Source organism: Drosophila miranda, chromosome 2 (assembly GCF_003369915.1).
Source record: "Drosophila miranda strain MSH22 chromosome 2, D.miranda_PacBio2.1, whole genome shotgun sequence".
NCBI classification, from domain to species: domain Eukaryota; kingdom Metazoa; phylum Arthropoda; class Insecta; order Diptera; family Drosophilidae; genus Drosophila; species Drosophila miranda.
In genome coordinates, this window is record NC_046675.1 from 22,071,619 (window position 1) to 22,093,594 (window position 21,976).

A 21,976-nucleotide genomic window follows, 5' to 3' on the forward strand; every position below is an offset into this window, starting at 1 on the left:
ACTCTAATCTCAAATAATACTTATTTACATACATAACAATTTAATATATTAGTTTAGAGAGTGGGAGAACGACCAGGCATACATATTTTTATTCATGACCAAAATAATAGTATTTACATGAAATTTGTCGGCTGTAATCGGCACTAAACATTCATCAGAAAAACTGTATTACCGCTTTCCTGCTTCTTGATTACATTCTGTTGATGTGATAAAAATTGGTGTTATAAATTGAATTGAGTATTTAATTATTACTTGCCTTTCATTTTCGTGATCGCAAGCGTTTTGCATTCAGGCGTTCTGCAATCTGAAAAGTAGACAACTTTGTTAAGAATCTGAACACAACTTAAATTATTCTAATTACCTGTCCAGATCGACACATAGTTTATATGGAAGCCTTAGGAAATGTAAAATATATTAGGGAAACCACAAAGTCAAAGCAATACTCCAAATCTTTGGAGAATGCTACCAGAGCAAGGGTTGAAAAAATGAATAAAATATATATCGACCACATGATGTAACGTTTCAAAATATACTGAATTTTCATCTCTAAGATACAGAGGCCCGCTATGCCAATCATTTGTAATAGCCCCATCAAATCGGATTAGATATACATACGTACATGTGACACACTGAACGACAGAAACTGATAAGTAGGATGGAATTCAGCGAACAATACTGGTTAAGGGAATGCGGTTTCACTTCAGAGGTCATGCAAAGATTGAGATAACTGAAAAGGCGCCGAAACGGCATAGAAGAAGGGGTCTAATGCGACCCGTCCGTTCCTGCGAATCAGAGTTTTGCGTCAGTCCTGCCAGAATACAGAATTCAATGTTTTCCTTCTGTGACATAAGTGAAGCCTTTTTGTATCCCAAGCCTTTGCAATTCACTCAATGTTGTTTATTATCAATATAGTTCTTTATAGTTTTTGTACTTATCCATTCCATCGAAAATTTAGTAGCACACTCGATGGAAATGTAAATATATATTTATGAAAACAACCCATTTAGTATTCCCAAAACATGAGCATTATGAAAACGATATACTTTATGATGTAACGTTTCAGTAGATAAAGAATTTTCATCTGTAAGATTCATGAATCTGCTGTGCCAATCATTTGTAATAACCCTTTCAAATCGGACCTGATAAACATATGGCATAAATCGAACCAAATTATATTCAAAATATTTTAAATGAATCTGTAATTTATTATACAATTTCAATCCGCTCAATATGGTTTATTCGTTGTCAAAATTGTATTGTAATGATACTACCACCAGTTCTAATTCAATAATAACCTAAAATCTCAACGTTATTGTCGCCCCAATAGACCCTTTGGATTGCAAGCTGAAATGCCGTAAAATAATCATAATTATAAATAAACAAAAAACGTCTTAGTTTCACCTCTATAGGCCTCGAGTGCCGCGTCATGGCACTGAGCCGTATTGCATTCTGAAAAGCAAAAAGTACAGTATCGGAATACTATTTCTTTTATTATAGTTACTTGTCCAACCAGCCACAAAGAAAGCAGCGCAATCTTTGGAAGTGAAAAGAAATATTTGTGAAAATAACCAATTATATAAAATTGTACATTTCATACTGAGAGTAGGAGTAGCAGTAGTAGTCCCATACATTCTCAAAACCAGAGCTAGAAGTATGAATAAGGCCAACCTCATGATGTTACGTTTCAATACATACTGATAATGCAATTCAGCTGTAATGTAACATTCATGGATCATTTGTAATAAGCCTTTCAAATGTGATTAGACACTAGAACCCCCATGTACCGACGAGAGCATTTCGGCATTCCATTTTGCAAAAACATTTTTTTCAGGTTGGAAATAAACAATTTCTTTTATTTACTTGGCCAAAAAAACAGTAATTTTGTTTTTTAATAAATAAAAACAAAGAAAAGAGGAATAACTTGACTTTATTCCTATTTATATTTCTATTGATCATAATCAGAGAAGTGGTGGTAGACAACAATACGACTATAGTAATAATATAATCCAATCATATTTAAGAACCATTACAAATGGAATTAGATGTATGATATTAGTTGGCTATTTAGATGGGTATTAGTCATAGTTAGTAGATTCAATCTTTACTTCTCCATTCGGATCACATTCTGAAAATCGTTAAATGTAATAATTATATTTCTGTATAATTGATGTACTTGCCTTTAAAATCCGCGATGGCTTCCGTTTTGCATTTTCCCGTTTTGCAATCTGAAAAAGTCGAGTCAAAAAAAGTCGATAGATCAATCGTTAGTTACCATTCCAAGATTCCTCAAACGTAGTGGCGCAAGCTATAGAAATGGAAAAAAATGTTAGCAACACAACAAATTTAATTCATTCTTTATACCTTCCTCCTCGGGAGTTTTATGGCAACTCACTCGCAGAACGAGGGCCAACAATACGAATAGGATCGACCTCATGATGCTTCGTTTCAGTATGAACTAAGCTGTTATTTGCAGCATTCATGGATCTGCTCCTCTAAACCGTTTCAAATGTGATTTGATATATGATATTATATGGGTTAAAATACCATGGCAATTAGCTAAGGAACTCCAGTAGTGAGTCCCTAGCTTGACCAGCTGGAGACAGGTCCTTTGCCGGATGCTGCTTCATTTCAATTTCCGGAATCTTTAGCCCTCACATTGCGATAAGTTGGCAAGACCAGGACCAGGGAGAACCAAAAGTTGTGCAGAGTGAGAAAAACTTTGCGAATAGCTTGTGTCATGGGAAAGCGTACGATATAAAGAAATCTAAGAAAGTGGGCAAAGTGTTTTTGTGCTTTTCGAAGGCAACTAAGCGCGAAAAGTTTTCCTTTCTCCCACTCTATATATATATGGCAAGGACAACGACAACGCCAACGAAGACGACGATGTTGGAGCTCTAAATAAAATAAATTCGATTCGCATTTGGCTGAAGATGGCGAAAAAGCCGCCAACGGGCCTCCTCCTCTCCTACTCCTCCCGCGACTCTCGCCCTTGGCAATCATCGCTGTGCAGATTTTTTGTTTGCCGCTCGCCGGGCCCCAACTTTTCTCTGTCTTTTTTTTGCCCGTTTTGCGTTTCGCGACGCGCTGCCACATTAATTTCACTTCTTATAAATCTCACTAGCTGTCCCCCAGTTGCCCACCCATCGACCCATCCACTGTGGAATCCAACTTAAAGTTACGTTGGGCTGACTCTGGCCCTTAAAGTCACAAGTTGTTTGAACCATAATTCATTTCCTTATCGTGTTCCATTCAATGCAAACACACACACCCTCACATTTCTTTTGTTTGCCATCTTTTCAATTAGTGTCAATATTTTAATCGCTTTCGATTAATTTCAATTTGCTCGGCTATTTTTCAACAAAAACACTGAAAATTGCTTGCATTCGCTAGCAAATATTGACAGACTTGTAATTTTAGCTAAACGATGGGCCAGGCCCAGAGCCTAGCCCAGGCCCTGGCATAGATGAAATCTGATTGCCCTACAGCCATATGGAGTAGCGTATATGTCCAGAGTTTAGGTAGATCCCACCTGGAAAAAACTAAATTGCCTGATGTGCACATATGGATATGCATATTCCATAGATAAATTTCTATTGCCTAGTTAGGGGGGAAAAAGCTAGAAGTCTGCCCGAATAGCTCTTTGTTTGGATACTTCTAGTTGAGTGCATTGTCTCAGGGAAGGGTATAGAAATGATAACAGATGATTGCTGATTGCTTAGGAAACTTGAAATAGATTCAATTTACATATATTGAATATATATTAAATATATTATATACTTCAGAACTTAAGTGTTGGCTCTTTGACTCATAGCGTAGTTTGTGGACATGCTAAAAACACTAATTTATCATTGTATCTTTTTTGCAAATTTTCCGTAAGTTCTTTACTTGTTCATATTTGAATACACACTGAATTGGCAACTAATTTAAATTCATTCACATGGAATTGTTTTTTGTGTGTATTTTGCGGGTCGATCCACTTCAATTGTAACAGCAAAAATATGCTAAAAAAGGTTTTGGTTTTTATAAATAAAATAAAATTCAGGTAAAAAAAAATTAGGAAACAATATTTACAGGTTTTCATGGTTGTAAAGGCTTTTTGAGGTCCATAAAAAGTTGCCTGTCTAATGTACAGGCCGAATTGACATGTTTAATGTTTGGGGGGGAGAGGTCGGGGACGCGGCAATAAAAGCCATATAATGGCATTGGGCAGTAGGAAAATATTGAGCAATAAAAGTCGCACAAAAACCTAATGAAAACAAACAAAACTATAAATTCGCCAGCATAAAACTCCACGATTGGCAAAGCATTTAACACAAAACAAATAAACATTTAAGTTTTATTTATACGAGAGAGAGTTGCTTTGCCCCTCACATTTCTCTGCCACATTCTCCGCTTAATCATGTTAAAAGCCAAATGCTGTGCGAACAAGATCGTGGCAATGAAACAACTGTTTCGTATATCTGTGGATGTGGATGCGAAATTGGAGCTGAGTAAATTGCATTTGACATTGCGTTTGAGTCTGAAATGGATGGAAGCCGGGGAATGACAAGTCAAAGTCGCTCATATCAACCGGAAAAAAGCAACGAAAGCATTTTGAACAACAAATAAGAATGCATTTTCGATATTACGACTAAAAGCTACCCTCTACAAGGGAACAATCTAATAAAAACTTTATCGATGAATAGAAAACGCTTTATTATTTCCACGAATACCCATCTACTCCACTTGTACCGGGTAGAATAAACTTAGCCCACATCTGTTTCTCTTTCTTTTTTGAATTTCTTTGGGTTATTGCTGTTGTGGTCGTTGTAGATTGACTTGTGGTCGGAGAATATGTACGATATACTCACACATTTGGGTCAGTCGGGCGATTGTTTGGTCTGTCAAAATGACAGAATATATTCTGCCTCTCATATCACAGAGCGTATGTTGGGTGATTAAAAAGAAAATAACTGGAAATCCATTTGACTGTCAGTGGGGATAATTGTAGTCATAATATTCTAAATCTTCACCCCCTGTCTTCCACGACTGACAGCCTAAGCTATAAGTGCTTTATTCGAGCTGGAATTGCTAATTTGCGTCAAGTATTCAATTACTTGTATTTGGCTTAAAGAATATGCTTTAGGCCGTCCTTTGCCCGTCCTTCACATATTGCTTAGCCATTTGTCAGGGACCCAAATCAGAGAAGAGCTCTTCCCCCATCCATATATCAGGCCGGGCTACCTCAACTATTAGGCTTAAACGGTTGTTTGTGGTCTCAGCGACCGTAATTATAAGTTAAGCTGCTATTAATTATGGCGCCTAATAGAGAGAGGAGTAGTAGGTGGCTACACAGCCCATATGCTTAACCTCAATGTCGGCATCATGGCCCACACCTACCCTATACGTATACTCGTACATATTGGCTCATCCATAAGCAGTGCAGTGCATATATCAGGCATCCCAGCCGCCCAATAGTCTAATCGCTTCGGCGGGCAAAAGTCGCTTTTCGGGTGCGCGCAACCCCAAAACGAACCCGTAATTAATTTGCGAGTTCGGTATCAAATTTTCACAAGTGTGTGTGGGGGTGCCACGTGGTGTGCGTGGTTGTTGGGAGAACTTTGGCGCTAATTAGCAATAAATTTGATATTTGAAAAGGAACTGATTGAGCCGCCAGAGCTCCTCCTGTTCGTGGATTATGATATATTGCTGCTGATGAAGGGGCACATTTACATACATACATATGTACATATATCACTTAATGCCAAGAAACAATAAATTGTTTGTGAGTACCTGTTTTGGCAATCGAAATATTTTAAATTGAATACCCAACAATCCATTAACTGCATCCACTTTACCACTGCAATTAACATCATAGAGGATACATTGGCCGTGATTACATTATATGCCATAAATTCGTCACCATCGCTGTAAAAGCTCGCACCTCTGCGTGTCACTCCAAGCCTGTAAAGTTCCATTTCCACCCAGGACAGGGTGGGGATTCAATGGGCCCACACCTTAACCGATGACGCCTCCAGCAACCCGATCAGCAATGCAGCCAAGCACCAGGGGGCCGCGGATGACATGGTACGATCCGCCTCGTCACTTTTTCCGACTTTGATTTTTAATAAACAATTACATTTTATTTGAATGGATTAGATTTTCAGTCACATAACGACTTTATTCCTGCTAATCTATTCCACTAATCTCACTGAGAATGAGCACCATCTTATAGATGGCTTTGAATTGTTCGGCAACCTAGGCTAATTAGACTAATTAGAAATAAATTAGATATTTGAAAAGCCGATTGAGCCGATTTTGACAATTTATTGCATTAAATACAACATCATTATATTAATTATATAGTTTGATTATTGATTATTATTGTTCATCCGAAGCATTATGCCAGTGATGAATCGTGCGACAATGTTGCTGCTATCATCGTAATCGTCGAACGAAAAGCCTCGCACCTCTCTGTGCCAGGCCTGACCTGCGTACTCGCCGTTCTGGTTGACCACCGGATGTGGCTGGTATTGGCCAACACCATAGCCGACAATGAGGCCTGTAGCACGATCCCCAACGCAGCCAATGACCAAGGGGCTCTGGATCGGGATCAGTGATATAGTTGATGACACATTAAGGGCACTGGCCAGACCATCTGCCATGTCGCCAACCGCCTCCTCACTTTCTATGACCCCGACTGCATTCAGCAGAAAACGGGCTATTCTGTGGCCATTGAATGAATAGGCCCCCGTCCGGAATCCTATTGGCATGGCATACGAGCCAAAAAAATTGTTACTGCCAGCGTGTGTAAACGGTGAAACGCTGAAACGATGATATACTTCAGATTCCTCTGTATCTGGTTGTAGCGAAAACTGATTCCTTATATTGCGGAAATACCTTCCCATAATGAAACAATCTAGCCTTCGATTTGTACTGAATCCTCCTTCTAATTTTTGGTAAACTTGTAAATTTTGCAAATTCACTTTGAATAAGAGATGGACAAGCGTAGTGCAGCTAGAGCAGGACCTATCGGTAGGTGTCATCGATGTTTGGTTTTCCACAGCGGACATCGATGTTTATTCTCAAAGAGAAACAGAAGGTTGTTACGCGCATATCTCAGGCAAAAAAGCAAAAACGCGCGGCTCGTTAACCGATCCAATAACCGACTAATAATCGAGGAAAAATAGAACTTAACTTAATAAAAGAACTAAGATTGCATTCAAAATACAAGTACAAATAAAAATATTAAATACGGGAAAGGTACATGAGTATTAGTAATTGAATGAGAAAAAGGGAATTAGTGGTGGATATAATGTAAAGGGAATCAAAGACCGCCCGTAAGACCCCAAAAATATTAGGCAGGGATAACGGCTTATAGTTTCTGGTTCGTATGTATATAAAATAAGTATTTATTTGAATTAGACTTTTAATTAGACTAATTAGAAATAAATTAGATATTTGAAAAGCCGATTGAGCCGATTTTGACAATTTATTGCATTAAATACAACATCATTATATTAATTATATAGTTTGATTATTGATTATTATTGTTCATCCGAAGCATTATGCCAGTGATGAATCGTGCGACGATGTTGCTGCTATCATCGTAATCGTCGAACGAAAAGCCTCGCACCTCTCTGTGCCAGGCCTGACCTGCGTACTCGCCGTTCTGGTTGACCACCCGATGTGGCTGGTATTGGCCAACACCATAGCCGACAATGAGGCCTGTAGCACGATCCCCAACGCAGCCAATGACCAAGGGGCTCTGGATCGGGATTAGTGATATAGTTGATGACATATTAAGGGCACTGACCAGACCATCTGCCATGTCGCCAACCGCCTCCTCACTTTCTATGACCCCGACTGCATTCAGCAGAAAACGGGCTATTCTGTGGCCATTGAATGAATAGGCCCCCGTCCGGAATCCTATTGGCATGGCATACGAGCCAAAAAAATTGTTATTGCCAGCGTGTGTCAACTGTGAAACGCTGAAACGATGATATTCTTCAGATTCCTCTGTATCTGGTTGTAGCGAAAACTGATTCCTTATATTGCGGAAATAGCTTCCCATAATGAAACAATCTAGCCTTCGATTTGTACTGAATCCTCCTTCTAATTTTTGGTAAACTTGTAAATTTTGCAAATTCACTTTGAATAAGAGATGGACAAGCGTAGTGCAGCTAGAGCAGGACCTATCGGTAGGTGTCATCGATGTTTGGTTTTCCACAGCGGACATCGATGTTTATTCTCAAAGAGAAACAGAAGGTTGTTACGCGCATATCTCAGGCAAAAAAGCAAAAACGCGCGGCTCGTTAACCGATCCAATAACCGACTAATAATCGAGGAAAAATAGAACTTAACTTAATAAAAGAACTAAGATTGCATTCAAAATACAAGTACAAATAAAAATATTAAATACGGGAAAGGTACATGAGTATTAGTAATTGAATGAGAAAAAGGGAATTAGTGGTGGATATAATGTAAAGGGAATCAAAAACCGAGCGTAAGACCCCAAAAATATTAGGCAGGGATAACGGTTTATAGTTTCTAGTTCGTATGTATATACAATAAGTATTTATTTGAAAAACATCGCTATTTCATCGATGTTTTGCTCTGAAAACATCAAACACATCTATCGGATCTATATCGATATAAAAAAAAATTAATTTCCCTCTTAGTAACCTATCCCTCGAAATCCTGTGTTTGAGACTGATTTTTCCCAGCCTTTCCATCTTCATTACTTGCTCGTATATTCCGCCGTCTTCTGAAATCTCATTATACGAGCAGAAGCTGACTGCTATGAAAACTCTTTCTTTTTTGCTATCAGATAGAGATCACGTGATAGTTCTAGGTGCTTTAAACTTGCCAGGTGCTGTTGGCCTTCGGTAAACGAGTCTAACAACCAGTGCCCATGTCACGACATTATTTACGGTTTGTTTGATCTGTCCCAGTCTGTAGCCAAAAATGTGATTCCTTGCAACGATCGCTTAATCTGTGCCTTGCATCTGATCCGACTATTTCCACATGGTGGCCGTGTTATTGTTCATGAAAAATTTGACATAGCATTGCAATGCCGAAGTTTCCATTGGATGGCTTTACAGTGGCAACTTTGCATCACATCCAGAGTGAACAGTAAGTGTCTCTTCGGGCATTCAATGTTCTCTCAGCCAATGTCAATGGTTTCAGATGAGGCCGTCTTTGCTTGTGCTGCGGTCCAAAGCCGTAGTGTTGCGCTTATGTTGATCACATGATCTAAGCAGGGCTCACAGATGCACGAAATTCACCACAGAATGCAAGACTTTGAACAAATTTCAGGGATGAACGTACGTACGTACACATATTTGTATTTATGGAAATCCGCAAGTGCTAACATCAATGTTGTACCACACAACCAGCTTTTCTAATGGCGAAAAGTTGAGTTAGTTTCAATTGTTCGATTATCCAAATATTTCAACCCTGCCCTTCCTATCGTGTGAACTATCACCACTAGCAACAACAAAAACCAACAGATTGACAAACATCGGATCTTACAGTAAGTTTTGCGCTTAACAGCTCTCAGACGTCTGTATATATTTTCCCGGCAAAATTGTATATGTAGCAAAAAAATGTTACATTAAATATATTTAAATTCTTGCAAGCATTTCGCTTTTCTTTGGACTTTTAGTTCTTTCTTCTCTCATATTATCTATTCATCTGCTTATCTTTTCCATTATCCGACGATAGTCTCACTGATCAAGATTACCAACTGTGCGACGGCTTTGAAGACGATTTGGTGTATGCCGGTGTTGGGGCAAATACCTCTCACAATCGGTAAGAAGCTCAAGTCCTGCGTTTCCGGATCTATTTCGGGCACCATTTTCCCCGCCATACATCCGATGGAGTCTCCGGTAACCCGATCCACAACGTAGACAACCAACAGGTGACCGTGGATCGGACGTTGGACCAGTTGCGGCATACACCATGACAATTTCAACACCAGGCATAGTTTGTGGGCGACGCTGTTAATCTCTTCCTCGGTGACGGGCCGGTTCGGTTCCATTTGAGCCCGGGCGTTGGTCAGCAAGATACGTCCAAATTCGAAGGGGTCGATGATGTAGCACTCTCTGTTAGCTAGTGAATGGCGCTCCACCACTAAGCCGTTCATTCTAGTCGGCAAAAGCGCCGAGAATGCGTAGTTTCCATTATAAAATGGACCCAACACAATCGGAGTATTCAAATTAGGGTTCTCCAAAGACGACAAAGGGAACGTGTGCACTTCCTGGTCGGCGCCGCTGTTGTTCACGTTACCCTCCGGTCCAGCGACGTGGTTTGGCATGGCAGTTTCCACCGGAGCAGAGGAGTCAGCCTTATCGTGTTCTTCCTGGACATTTAAAAGCTCGTCATATAACATCGCCTCGACTTTAAACGATCGTCAAAATAAGCAAAATAAAGCTTTTTATACAAAATGTACTAGATAGAGACTAGCGTGCCGTCTATCGTAACTATCGCGTAACTATCAATCAATACAATTGAATATCAAGTGAGTAAAACATCGTTTTATGTCTTCTAGTCGATAGTAAAGAATATGTATTTATTTTATTTATTTAGTTTCGATTATACGCTGCCTGCACTCTGCAATATTATTGATTATTTTCTATATTAACTTAATCCTACGAGCACTTGTATCACAGTATATCTCTCTTCCGCTCTACATTTTGGAGCAGTCTCCTCTCCCGGTGTCTGGCTGTCGGTAACCTTGATTGCCATCACCGTCAGCTGCTGGGACGCAACCAATTGCGAAAGTAATCAAGCATACAGAACACCGCTCCCCAAACTCTGTGCAGTGGGAAATAGAAATGGAAAAAAGATGGAAAATGAGAGAGAGGGAAAAGTCGTGCATAAATCAATTTGAAATGAAACGTACACTCCGTGTACTTTGTCGCTACTTGTAAGCGCCTCCGCCTTCGACTTCGCCTTCGCCAACGTCACCTCCTGCTGGCTCCCGGGATGGCTATCCACGGATCGGCCCATCCTGGCAACAATGTATCCGCGCGGAGCTCTACATAAATTTACCGGGGAAATCTGCATAAAATCAGCGCTAACAAGCAGCCGCCTCCGCGACCGGGAGCCAACATCTTTTTCCGGCTACACAAGAGTTTCCGTTTGAGTGAACCGCACCGCAGCGCACCGCACCGAGGGGTGTATGGGTGGGTGGAACACGCAGAGAGGGTACAGGAGTACGGTAGGTACAACGTCTCAATATTGCAATCCTGTCAAGGCCGTGAAATTGACTGAATGAAACTTACAAAGCTGTCAAACAAGCTTAGCATTTGACATAGTGCCAAAGAAGCTACCACGGATCCCGTTGAAGAATTAACCATGTGGAGAGCACAGATATATGGAAATGATTGGAGCCGCTTTCAAATGCCAGAAATGCCAGAATGTGCACTTTCCAAGCGTGAAACCATTGGCAACCGTAAGGAAAATGGGTAACGATATAAATTACGGTTTCCACTGAATGGGGGATTTGGGTTTTTGGAATTGGGTGAGAATTGGGCTTGTTTGCACAATGCTGGAGCCAGTTACAGTCATCACTAATTGCCAATGAGATGGAAACAGCACGAGAGGAGACCACTTGTTTACAGACCATTGGATATATCGACCATTTGCCATGGCCCTGGCCAAACCTGAACACTTAACACTGTGGCTTGTTGACATGGAAACTGACTTAAGGTTAGGATCTGCAGTGCCATTGCAGCAACCTCCGTTCCGTTCCGTCACTGCCTCTGTCGTAATCCGAATGTAACACAAACTTCGCTGCCAAGTTTACGACAATTTGCTAAGTCATAAACTTGGGCCGGAGCAAAACCACACCACACCAGGGCACAGAACCAGGGGCTCACAGCAGGATGATATTCACTGGGATAGGTCAGTCCATGGATGATGGACCTCGGGTGGAGTTGCGGCTCTATAGAGCAAACAAACATACGGTAACTGCCAGCTGGTCCAGGAGCACAGTGGAGGATGTGGCCAACGACAGACTTTATGTTTATGTAAATTACCATGTCTTCCGGAGAGTGCAAAATATGATCCCACCACATCCCACAACCCACCCCACCCACAGCCACACAGTCAACGCATAAACTTTAAATTGTTGACTAAAACAGAAGCGAAGCACTACCCAAGTAATTTCATATCAAATAAATAGTTGAGCTGGGTAATAAAACAAAGGCAGCAATACATCAGAATTCCATTTGCCCGGCAATCTAGCGACATGCAAAGTGAGTAACAGACAAAAATAGTATATACATAATCCCGGGTGCATGCCAAGGATCTCCCACCCCGGCCAGCACTTGCAGGGCGCTCTTCCTGGCGGAGTGTGAGTGCTCGAAAAACAAGTTTGTCATTACCAGAGCGACACGCTGGAGACGAAGATGAAGTTCTCGATGCATGTTTTGCTCTTCCTCCTCTCCACTCGAGCACGAGCACTAGTACGAGTACTTTCTTCCAGCTTCCCTTTTTTTATTTCTTTAAGCCAGGACTACATTTGCATTTGACAATTGCGAGCGCCACTGTTGTAAAATTTGCAATGTAAAGCGCAAAATGAGACACAGTCCATCCAATCGTAGGCACAGTGGGGCAGAGGCGCACGCACCTCCACATAAACATACCCGATACTCAGTTTCTATACGGGACTCCCAATCAAATATCTATCTTATGATAGAACTTAATGCATTGATTGTATAGTTCAGCAAAGTTTGATTATCTTTCGATAGTTCCCCCAACATCAATGATATATCCCTTTTCCAATTACCCCGTCCACAGTGCAAGGACGACGACGACACATGACAATGTGACTGCTACTTCCACCCACACTTATTCGTTCAAACGGAAAAAAACGAAATAGAAAAGAGGAATAGAAGGCTAAGCGGAAACTGGAATCGAGACACCGACGACTGGCAGATGCTAATCCAGTTGCGCTTTTGTGTCATTCGCATTGTCACATTTGCTGGGCCCTCGTTGATAATGGCCCCGGGCTTTATTGTTCCTCCCGTTTCAGGCCAGACGCCAGTCAAGCAGCCGCCGCCGTCGTCGCCCATCCCATTATCCGTCCTCGTTGACTTGACTGGATGCCATTGCCATCGCAGCATCATGCCCATGCCCCCCTGCCACATTACACACGCCACTTGGCAGAACTCATCTCATTAAGCTCTGCATGTGCACATGCTGAAGTTGTTCCTCAATTTGCGTCTGCCTCTGCTTTCTATCTACATATGTACATGCCCATGCCCATGCCCACTGACAAAGCTTTTTTGAAAGTCCTTTTTTACTCAGTTTTCTTTCACTTTTATTCCACTTTTTTTTGACATTCAGGAGTACAATTTTCTTTTAGTTTTGTCAACTAATTCTTGTCTACATCCTAAAGAGAGAGCTTTAAGAGCAACACAACCTGAAGACAGGACGACGAGTTCACGAAAATTTATTGCGCCGTGTGGTAATTTATTTATTCGAATTATTTTTTTTTTTTTTTGTATACCAATTGAATGAATGCGAAAATCTCCAATGTGCAATTTCCATTATGTGAATGGAGCGGAATAAAAGAGAACTATCTCGATATATTTGTGGATTCGATTCGCATATATAGCACATATATAGTATAAAAACACATAACATCAGCAATTACAGAGGCACAGAAGGGGAGAGGAGAGACCTTTTTACGATATCTTGGTTATTTGCTGAGGCGGGTCAACGTTGCGGCTACTCAATCAATATTGGCTTTTCCACACACATTTGGCATACAATCGTATCTCTATGTGTTATATGCCTTCTGTTTGCTGGTCAAACATCAGACTCCGCAACACAGCATCACAGCAAGAAGTGAAATGAACAAATAAATTAAATTAAAATGTATACAAACATAAATTATTTAGAGATAATGTACTGAGGTCAGTGGAGCGGCTAACAATAACCAGTAACCAGCAACCAAACAGCCAACAGCAGCAGCATCAGTGGGCCACCACAATAAATGCAATAAAACCAAATTCAATTGGTGGCCAGAACCAAGGCGATGAAGACAAAGTGGGTGAAGAGATGGCCAAGACCAAGGGGTGGTTCCACCTCAGACCAGGAAAGAGGGCCATGACACTGGTGGCCAAGTAAGAGATGGTGGAAACAAAGAGGCCAAAACACCAGAGGTGGGGATCACAGCAAGAAGCAAACAAAGACAAATAAGCGAACGGCGGCGTCCCAAAAGTGAATTCCAAATAAATCACCCAAAATGAGAGCTCGACGAAGAAGGAGACCAAGAAGAAGTTGGCCAGTAACGAAGCGAGGCCCTGCCTCTTGACTTGTTTGGCCATTTGTTTTGGCTCTTGTACATTTCACTTTGTGTATTTTCTGGTTTAGTGACTTTGACCTGGCGCGAATACCAGAGAAATCATTTATTGAATTGTCTTCCCGAAATAATAAAAATCAAAATTATATGTGCGAAATCAACAATACAACCACAAAAATACTTTACGGAATCAAGAAACTTTTCAAAAATGGTTTTAAAGTGACTGTTGACTGTTGCTCCAATGATGTTTTTAAATGTGGAAAAATTTGTGTAAATTTTATGAGAAATCCCCTAAAGATGCATCTACCTGTGAAACACTCATATTATTGATAAATCTAAACCATTTAAGTACTTCAATTTTTCGTTTGAATAAATTCATTTCTGTAAAATATTTCTCTCAAATTGCATTCACAACAGGGAAAACCTGAGGTAAGTAGCTGGCATAAGCTTTTCTTTTTTCCCCAATTTCGATTGTAGCTGCAACTTATTTAAATGCAAACCAGTGAACGAGGGAAAGACACAATCGTGTCCGGAGTCGAGAGTCCTTTTGCATCCTTTTTGCAGGCAAGTAAATCTCTGAATTGTTGCTGCTTTTTGCTGTATTCAATTTGAATGTCAAAGCCTGGGCTCAGACTGCTTTTCTTGGGATTTCCCATGTAAGTTTTAGTCCTCCTTTTGGTTAAGTAAATTTTTGAATTTAAGTGGAAAACTCTTTTGGAGAAAAATCTTGTATTGTAGTTGACTGAATGGTAGGATTGATTTGTTGTGGAGATGGCCCTAAGATCATTTCTTAATTAATGTTTACTGTCATATCTATCATAGTAATATGTTATTTATTTAGTTGCCCTGAATCTCTTGATCTCTCTCTCAAGCGAAATCTGTCGCCCCTTTTTGTGTTCTGCCTCTTTTAGGCCAGGTTTTTTAGAGGCCTGGGCAGTGGTGATGTTGGTCCATTCGTGGCCGCGAGGCAGTTGAAGTAAAGACGAAGTACTTTGCCAAGTTCATAAAATATTCAGCTGCACTTTAGCCAACAAACAGCCGCTAAGAAGTTGCCTGCAATAATGTTATTTTCCCAGCCGCACCTCCACTCGAGTGGAGTCCGGACTCCGGAGTGGAGTAATCTGGCGTGGCGGAAGTTGTGGAAGTGTTCCTGCTTCTTCTTCTGCTGGGGATTGGGCTGCACTCTGCTGGCTGCTGGGGATTGAGCTGAGTGGGTGGGTTATTCAAGCAAGTGGTGCCAAATGGCAGATTAAAACGGTGTTAAGTTGCGGCTGGCGGAGATTTTACTTGCGGCGGGAGCAGCTCTGGCAGTCAGGTGCTTAAGATTACGCAAAGCGAATAAATAAGCGGTTCCCGCAGGGGATAAGCGACTGTCTGGTCCTCCTCCTGGACTCCCCAGGGCATATAACGCTGCACAGATCTGGCAGAGTTGAGTTATGTCCCTGGCATTTGCCACTTACCCGCCACAGCACTAATTGCGCTAAAAATACTGCAGCAAGTATTTAAATGAAAGTCCTTAACATGTGACATTCCCATTCACGGTATGCAAATGCCTAACGAACATCCTCATCGGTTTCTGAATGGACCAAGATATGGGACCACGACCACTCTGACGACAGCGACACCTTCAGCTGCTGTCCCTGTCAGAAGCAGGGGAGACTGGGGTCTTGGTGTTGAAAATGTTTGCTGCTGAAGGACACGGCACAACAGAATGAATGCAGAAACGTCGTTGGCATTCGGTTGTGTAAACATTTTAATTTCTGCTGCTAACAAATGTGCCATAGGACCAGAAACCGTAGGACCAAAAGAACCTCAGCTGCCAGGACCAAAGCAGACGTCACCTTGCACACAGCCATGCGGCACGGGGCACGGGGCATGGGGCATGGAGTAGGCTGCAGGATGCAGGGGCTGCCCTCTATCCCAGCTGCAAGCCAACATGTGGACCACGGTCGAAATGCCTTTGTCTCCACCTCCCCGTCTACTGCTCCCTCATTCTGTTTGGGACATGGCCAAGACAAGTACTGGTGGGTTTCCACAATGCGAGTGTGAATTTGCAGCTTCAATTTCAATGTAAAAACCCAACGAAGCCAAAGGGAAACGAGGTGTCGAGGCCTGCTTTTGGACCCAGAGATGTAATAAGTGTGTTTTTTGAGAAGATTGTTAAATGAAAAATTGGGAAATGGAAAAGATTCCTCCCTAATTTTCCTTATAGATCAGATGAAGCGCAAGTCAGATTGCGATTAATCAGTATAGACAGCATCTGCACAATAGATTGCAACGAAAAGCTACGAAATACAGAGTACAGAGCTCTCATTAAGTTTTCCTAGATCAGAGATTTCTTCTGCTATTCCGCATCATTTTTTAGGACATACTTTGGATATTAAGGATAAGTTTCCCCTCAATATATATCCAATTTATTCCTTGATTCCTTTAGCCAGTCACGACTCACGTTCCCACCTCTGTTCGAACTTTGGGTCCTTGTACAGTGTATGAAAATCTGAGGCTTTTGTACATTTTCGCTGCAGTTTCAAAATGCCGTTTATGTTGCACGCCTGGACCTGGACCCACTCACTCTCACTCACTTACAGAGCCACGAACGAGCACACTGCCTGCCTCCTTCCACACCCACTTCGAGGGAATATGTTTTTTGTTCATTTTATGGCCTTTTCTGGTGCCATAAACACCAACACCTCCGTCATACCGCCGACCATTATGGGTATGCTTGGCAGTGTATCCCCTCACCCTCCTCCTGCAACCATTATGGGGCATGCCTCTGTATGCCTGGGTAAAGTGCAAAAAAGAGAGAAGACATCTGAAAACCGCATTTGGTTTCCACACACAGAGGACCTCTAATGTTTAGAGATGTGTTTGCATATAATATTTATAAAATAGGGAAAGCGAAAAGCGATGCGGGGACTGGGAATGGGACTGTGGCAGGATGGCTCTAAGCTTTTTGTGTGTGAAAATATCAGATATGCATTTCAAGGATACAATTACAAAAGCAAAGCAAAGCCACCACCACCGCCCCACAGCACAGCACTGACAAGAACGGGAAAAACTTTTGCAGTTGCTCATCCTCATTGTACAACTAATGTTGAAATTTTGGAAAATTTTAACAGCAAAAGCAGCTGAAACAGAAGGAGATCCAGAGAGAGGAAAGGCATCGGCATCGTGAGCCAGAAACTGTGGCAAGTATTTGGCATTCGCCTTCATTTAGCTGACAGTTTATTATTTTTAATGAGGCATTTTATAATCAACATGCCACCAAGCGCCGCCACTCATATATATTTGAAAACACCAGCCACAGCAATCGCTGATTTTGACAGCGAAATTAAAAACACTGACAAGACCCATTAAAATATTTATAAAGAAACTGAAATGAAATCGCACACAAAATATCCTTTTGTTTCGAGAGATCTCTCACTCCCATCTAAATAGATACACCAATGTTGGGGAGGGGGGTGAATGGGTCCTAGTAATTTATGTGGGACAAATGTCCTGGGCTATATCTATATCTACCTTAGTGCACAACAAAAATATGTGTATATTCTTAGCCGGCAAAGTTTCACACCATAAATTAAATCCCAATGTGGCATTGGGTAAGTACAATGACATTTATTATAATTTACCGGGGGTACCTCCACAAAAACAAACCGAGAAGACACAAAATACAGTCCTCCAACGAAACGAGGAATACCCTGTCTGCTTAACCATCTTGAAATAGCTCTCCCTCCCTGAAAGGATAGCTGGAATAGAATGTATTCACAATATATTTGAATGTATTTTGTCGCCTTGAAGTTTTTCTCCCCCTTTAAGATAATACTTTGGGGTATTTCTTGCTCCTCTTGGGGATGGTGGATGGTACGTTGGAGATGCCTGTAAACAAGGACCCAATGCCCAGGCCATTTGATCTTAAGCAAACAATTCCAGCGGGTCAACAGGGGCTCAGCAGAGTGTGGGGTGACTTGCTGTAGAGCTGTGAACAGTGTGTGACTATTATCCTTTGACCACTAACCTTAACCATAAATTGGCCAAAGAGCCAGGCACACACACACTCACACACTTACAGTCGGGGTTGACAGCGGAGTGTACTACGCCTGACCGCCGATATGAATGTCCTTCCTGGTTGAATGTATGTGTATGTTTGAGAGTATCCTGTATCCCTATGTATAGTCCAATCAATTTATCACTCGAACAGCGTCAAGGAAGCAGCGCCGACATGCACAAACACCGAACGAAGAACGAAGAACGAAGAAAAAAAGGAAAAAATAATAATTTGCCCTCCATTAGAACATTTATAAACAAAGGATATTAGACAGGACAGGGGGTAGGAGCAAGGCAAAAAAAGGTATTAGGGCACACGTTATGGGGCTCATTGGATGTGTCGCCAAAGATTTAATGGAGCACGAGAATGATGGCAGCCAAGGTGAAATTGCGCTACGGTCCACGGCCACGTCCACTGACCGAAACACAATAAATCATAAAAAGGAGTCTGCCATTGGGTTTATTGATATTGCATGTCCCTGTACAGCGAGCGGCATTAATATTAATCAAATTTATGCCCTATTCTCTATCGCCTGGTCCCAAAAAAAAAACGATACATGTTGTTAGATATATATAGATAGATATTGATGATCAAAAGTTTTCCCCCTCTTGGCTTATTGACTTTCAGCTGTGGCCGCCAATACATTTTCTTGCTATACTTTTAGTTTTGGCGAAAGTTTTACAATTTATTTGGTCTAGGGGATAGACAGTGTCCTGATCATAACTAAATTATGTTAATTTCGTATCGTCCATAACTCATGGCTAACAGCCGAGTGAAAGTTATTGGGGCTAGCAGTCAGATTAAGTATACGCTCTCGATGGACATTGCCATTGGGGTTGAGTTGAGTCAGAGATGGACACTGGTTAGAGAGCACTGGTCACTGCCCTGTAAAGTCAGTCAGCTCTTTCCCATTCACATTTTCTGCATATCAAATCGCATCATTTGCAGCATTTAGTCAAATGAAAAATGGAGTGCAACAAATCAGCATAAACCAAAAAGGAAACAGGCCGAAAATTTTGCAGGGGCCAGTTAGCAGCTTGACAAATTGCCACTCAACCGAAAGAGTCGGTGGAAGAGGAGCTCTGCTCTCGAGGGCCTGGCGGGCAATTGTTTATTTGGCTTTCATGTCGCGCATGTTAAATGCAAATTATTCAGAAATGCTTTTAACCTGGCTCAGACGGTGGCTTAGCGCACACATCTTGTGCGCGTTGACCCAGGACGTTTCCACGAAGTGCCAGAGCGCCAAAGCGCCCCCTCAATGTTAAATGTAATTTCTGGCATTTTCTTTATTTTACAAATAAGCTTCACGCGATTATGCAAATTTTCTGTGTGTTCCCAGGATTGGCCTGACTGGAAACACAGGCACATTTCTGTGGCCAGGTTAGGTCAGGTCTCTACCGCCTCCTGGTTAGGAGGCATTCGAAAGGTCACTTAACGTTGACGGTTGACGTGAACCGCGCGACGCGTATGAATAAATTTGCAATTTGAAATTCGAATTTCACAGAAAAGCAGAGTTGCTCGAGAGAGAGAGAGAGAGAGAGAGAACAAGAACGATACGATAGATGGTGTCCTGCTCAATCATCCTATGTTTAAGCTTTAATTTAATATAACCCCCCAGCGCTTAACAATGAAAATAATAAAGTGTCATTTGGCCAACGGCAGAACGAACAGCTCCGCTCCCGTTGTCTGTCTGAGCCCCAGGGTTATATATGGCAGGCAGAATGGAATGTGTGTGCATTATGTGCATTTGATATATTTCTTAATAAAAATATCACGCAAGTCCAACAATGTCACCGAGACACATACACACTCCCCGTCATACAGGAAACCCGTCCACGTCTCCTTACAGGAATCCTCAGCAGCTGCAGACAACTCTGGTTCTGCTCTCTGGCTCTGGGGAAGGGGCCTTCGGAGAACCCATGTGTCGTCCGGGAAAATGAAAAATGATCAAAGTGAGTGTTTGGCTCAAAAGACCACGAAGAGCAAAAAAAAAAAAAAAGAGTGTGCTGCACCAGCAGCTGCTCCTGTCTCCCGCCTCTTTTCATGTGTGTGGGTGTCACCAGGGGATATCATCAGTTGCTACTTGCAATATTTAGCAGCTCCCAGAGCACAGCTCCCATCTGCTCTCCGCGCTGGGATGTCCTGTCCACTCAGTTAATGCGGGCAAACAAAAGGAGTACGAGCCCGCAGAACTGCTGGAAGAGGTGGCATGCCAATGCCCATGCCCCTGCAGAAGCTGTTGCAACAGAGTAATCAGCAGCAGTAGATGGAGCGAAGAGGAGCAGTTGCCTTAGCCACCAACTAATTAGTTACTATGCATTGATTTTTATGCTTCTGCTTAATTTCGCATGACAAATTGTTAATACGTCAAAACAAAGGAGCTCTTTCCCGTTCGTATGGTTACCACGGATGGGATGGGGTTTTAGCGACAGAATTTATGATAATAAAAGCCGTAGACAGTCGCTCCACTCCGTTCCCTCAACCCCTCCTACGAACAAGCGTCATAAAAACCCGTGTATATATAGAGATATATGCATACTTGTATGGCATTGTCTGAAAAGTCTCGCTATGATTGAGAAATATGTGCAGACACGGCTCATTGAAGGCGCCATGCCACGGCGGCACACGTTCATAAAAGAAATACAACAGCAATACAGAACGAAACAAAAGCCATAAAATAACATATACGTCGCGGCTATGGTGGGGTGTCTAAATCATTAGGCGAACAGCCAGGGGCAAATTGTCTGAGTAGAGTCTTTGAAATGCATCGTTTGATATAGATTTGATTGGAGAAAAGTTTTCCTGAACGTGGCCACAAATATTTGGGGAGTGTTCTTCCGAGGGAAAGCAATTTATAATATGTAGATCGTTTTACTGTGGAAAACATATGTACATTTCTGACTGAAATTCTCCACCATATTTTATAGAGAACAATGAGTTTGTATTAAACTAAGTAAATTTAATCGTAAATTAAGCAAATAATGCTTGTACTCGGAATAATATATTAAAATCATCATACTCAGGAGGAAGAATCTTTTGGAAATTTGATGTTTGCTGGTGTTTCTTGAATATTGTAAGGAACTCCCTTTAGAAATTCTAGTATAAAATGTTAGAAAAAATTCGGAATGTAAAGATGGAATAATAAGAATAAACTAATGTATGGTCACATCATATCAGGTGTAAGGTTATCTCTATCTCACCTACAAATAGATCGCATGGTCCACATTTAGACCATTCCTCGTTAAGATTAATTCTTTAATATACCTGAGAAATTTCAGGTTCAATTCAAAAACACATTTTATTCTTGAAAGTATCCAAGGCCTCGGTGGCGCAGTAGGCAGCGCGTAAGTCTCATAATCTTAAGGTCGTGAGTTCGAGCCTCACCCGGGGCATGTAATTTTTTTGTCTTTGTTCTTTATTTTTGGTCATAATTTTGAGCTTATAATTTCTTTGTCTGAAAAAGTATAATTTGTATTTTTAGCTTTGCCTCTAAGAGTTTATGTGCGCCCCTCGAGCTCTCGAACGCTGATTGCCCTCATGCGCTGCCACTTGGTTTCATTGGCAAATAAACGGACTGATAATGATTACAAATTGATTTCTCATGTCCCTGCCAGAGACAGAAGCAGAAACAGAAA

General features: G+C 41.5%; 1 protein-coding gene, 2 long non-coding RNA genes and 1 other non-coding gene across 4 annotated transcripts; 2 read left to right on the plus strand and 2 right to left on the minus strand.

Moving 5' to 3' along the window:
- Nucleotides 1-256: 256 nt before the first annotated feature.
- Nucleotides 257-528, minus strand: LOC117187399. The gene is made up of 2 exons (XR_004472086.1): nt 362-528; nt 257-304 (listed from the first exon to the last, which is right to left on the minus strand). It is a non-coding gene; the product is annotated as an uncharacterized LOC117187399 (long non-coding RNA).
- Nucleotides 529-2,522: 1,994 nt separating this feature from the next.
- LOC117187402 lies at nt 2,523-6,275 on the plus strand. Its single transcript, XR_004472087.1, has 3 exons — nt 2,523-5,764; nt 5,858-6,066; nt 6,139-6,275. It is a non-coding gene; the product is annotated as an uncharacterized LOC117187402 (long non-coding RNA).
- An 11-nt stretch (nt 6,276-6,286) lies between these two features.
- LOC108154473 lies at nt 6,287-6,989 on the minus strand. The gene is made up of 2 exons (XM_033390003.1): nt 6,880-6,989; nt 6,287-6,804 (listed from the first exon to the last, which is right to left on the minus strand). The coding sequence occupies exons 1-2, from the start codon at nt 6,885-6,887 to the stop codon at nt 6,351-6,353; spliced, it is 462 nt and encodes a 153-aa protein (XP_033245894.1). The 5' UTR covers nt 6,888-6,989; the 3' UTR covers nt 6,287-6,350.
- Nucleotides 6,990-21,660: 14,671 nt separating this feature from the next.
- Trnam-cau lies at nt 21,661-21,733 on the plus strand. The gene has a single exon. It is a non-coding gene; the product is annotated as a tRNA-Met (tRNA).
- The last annotated feature ends 243 nt before the right edge of the window (nt 21,734-21,976 follow it).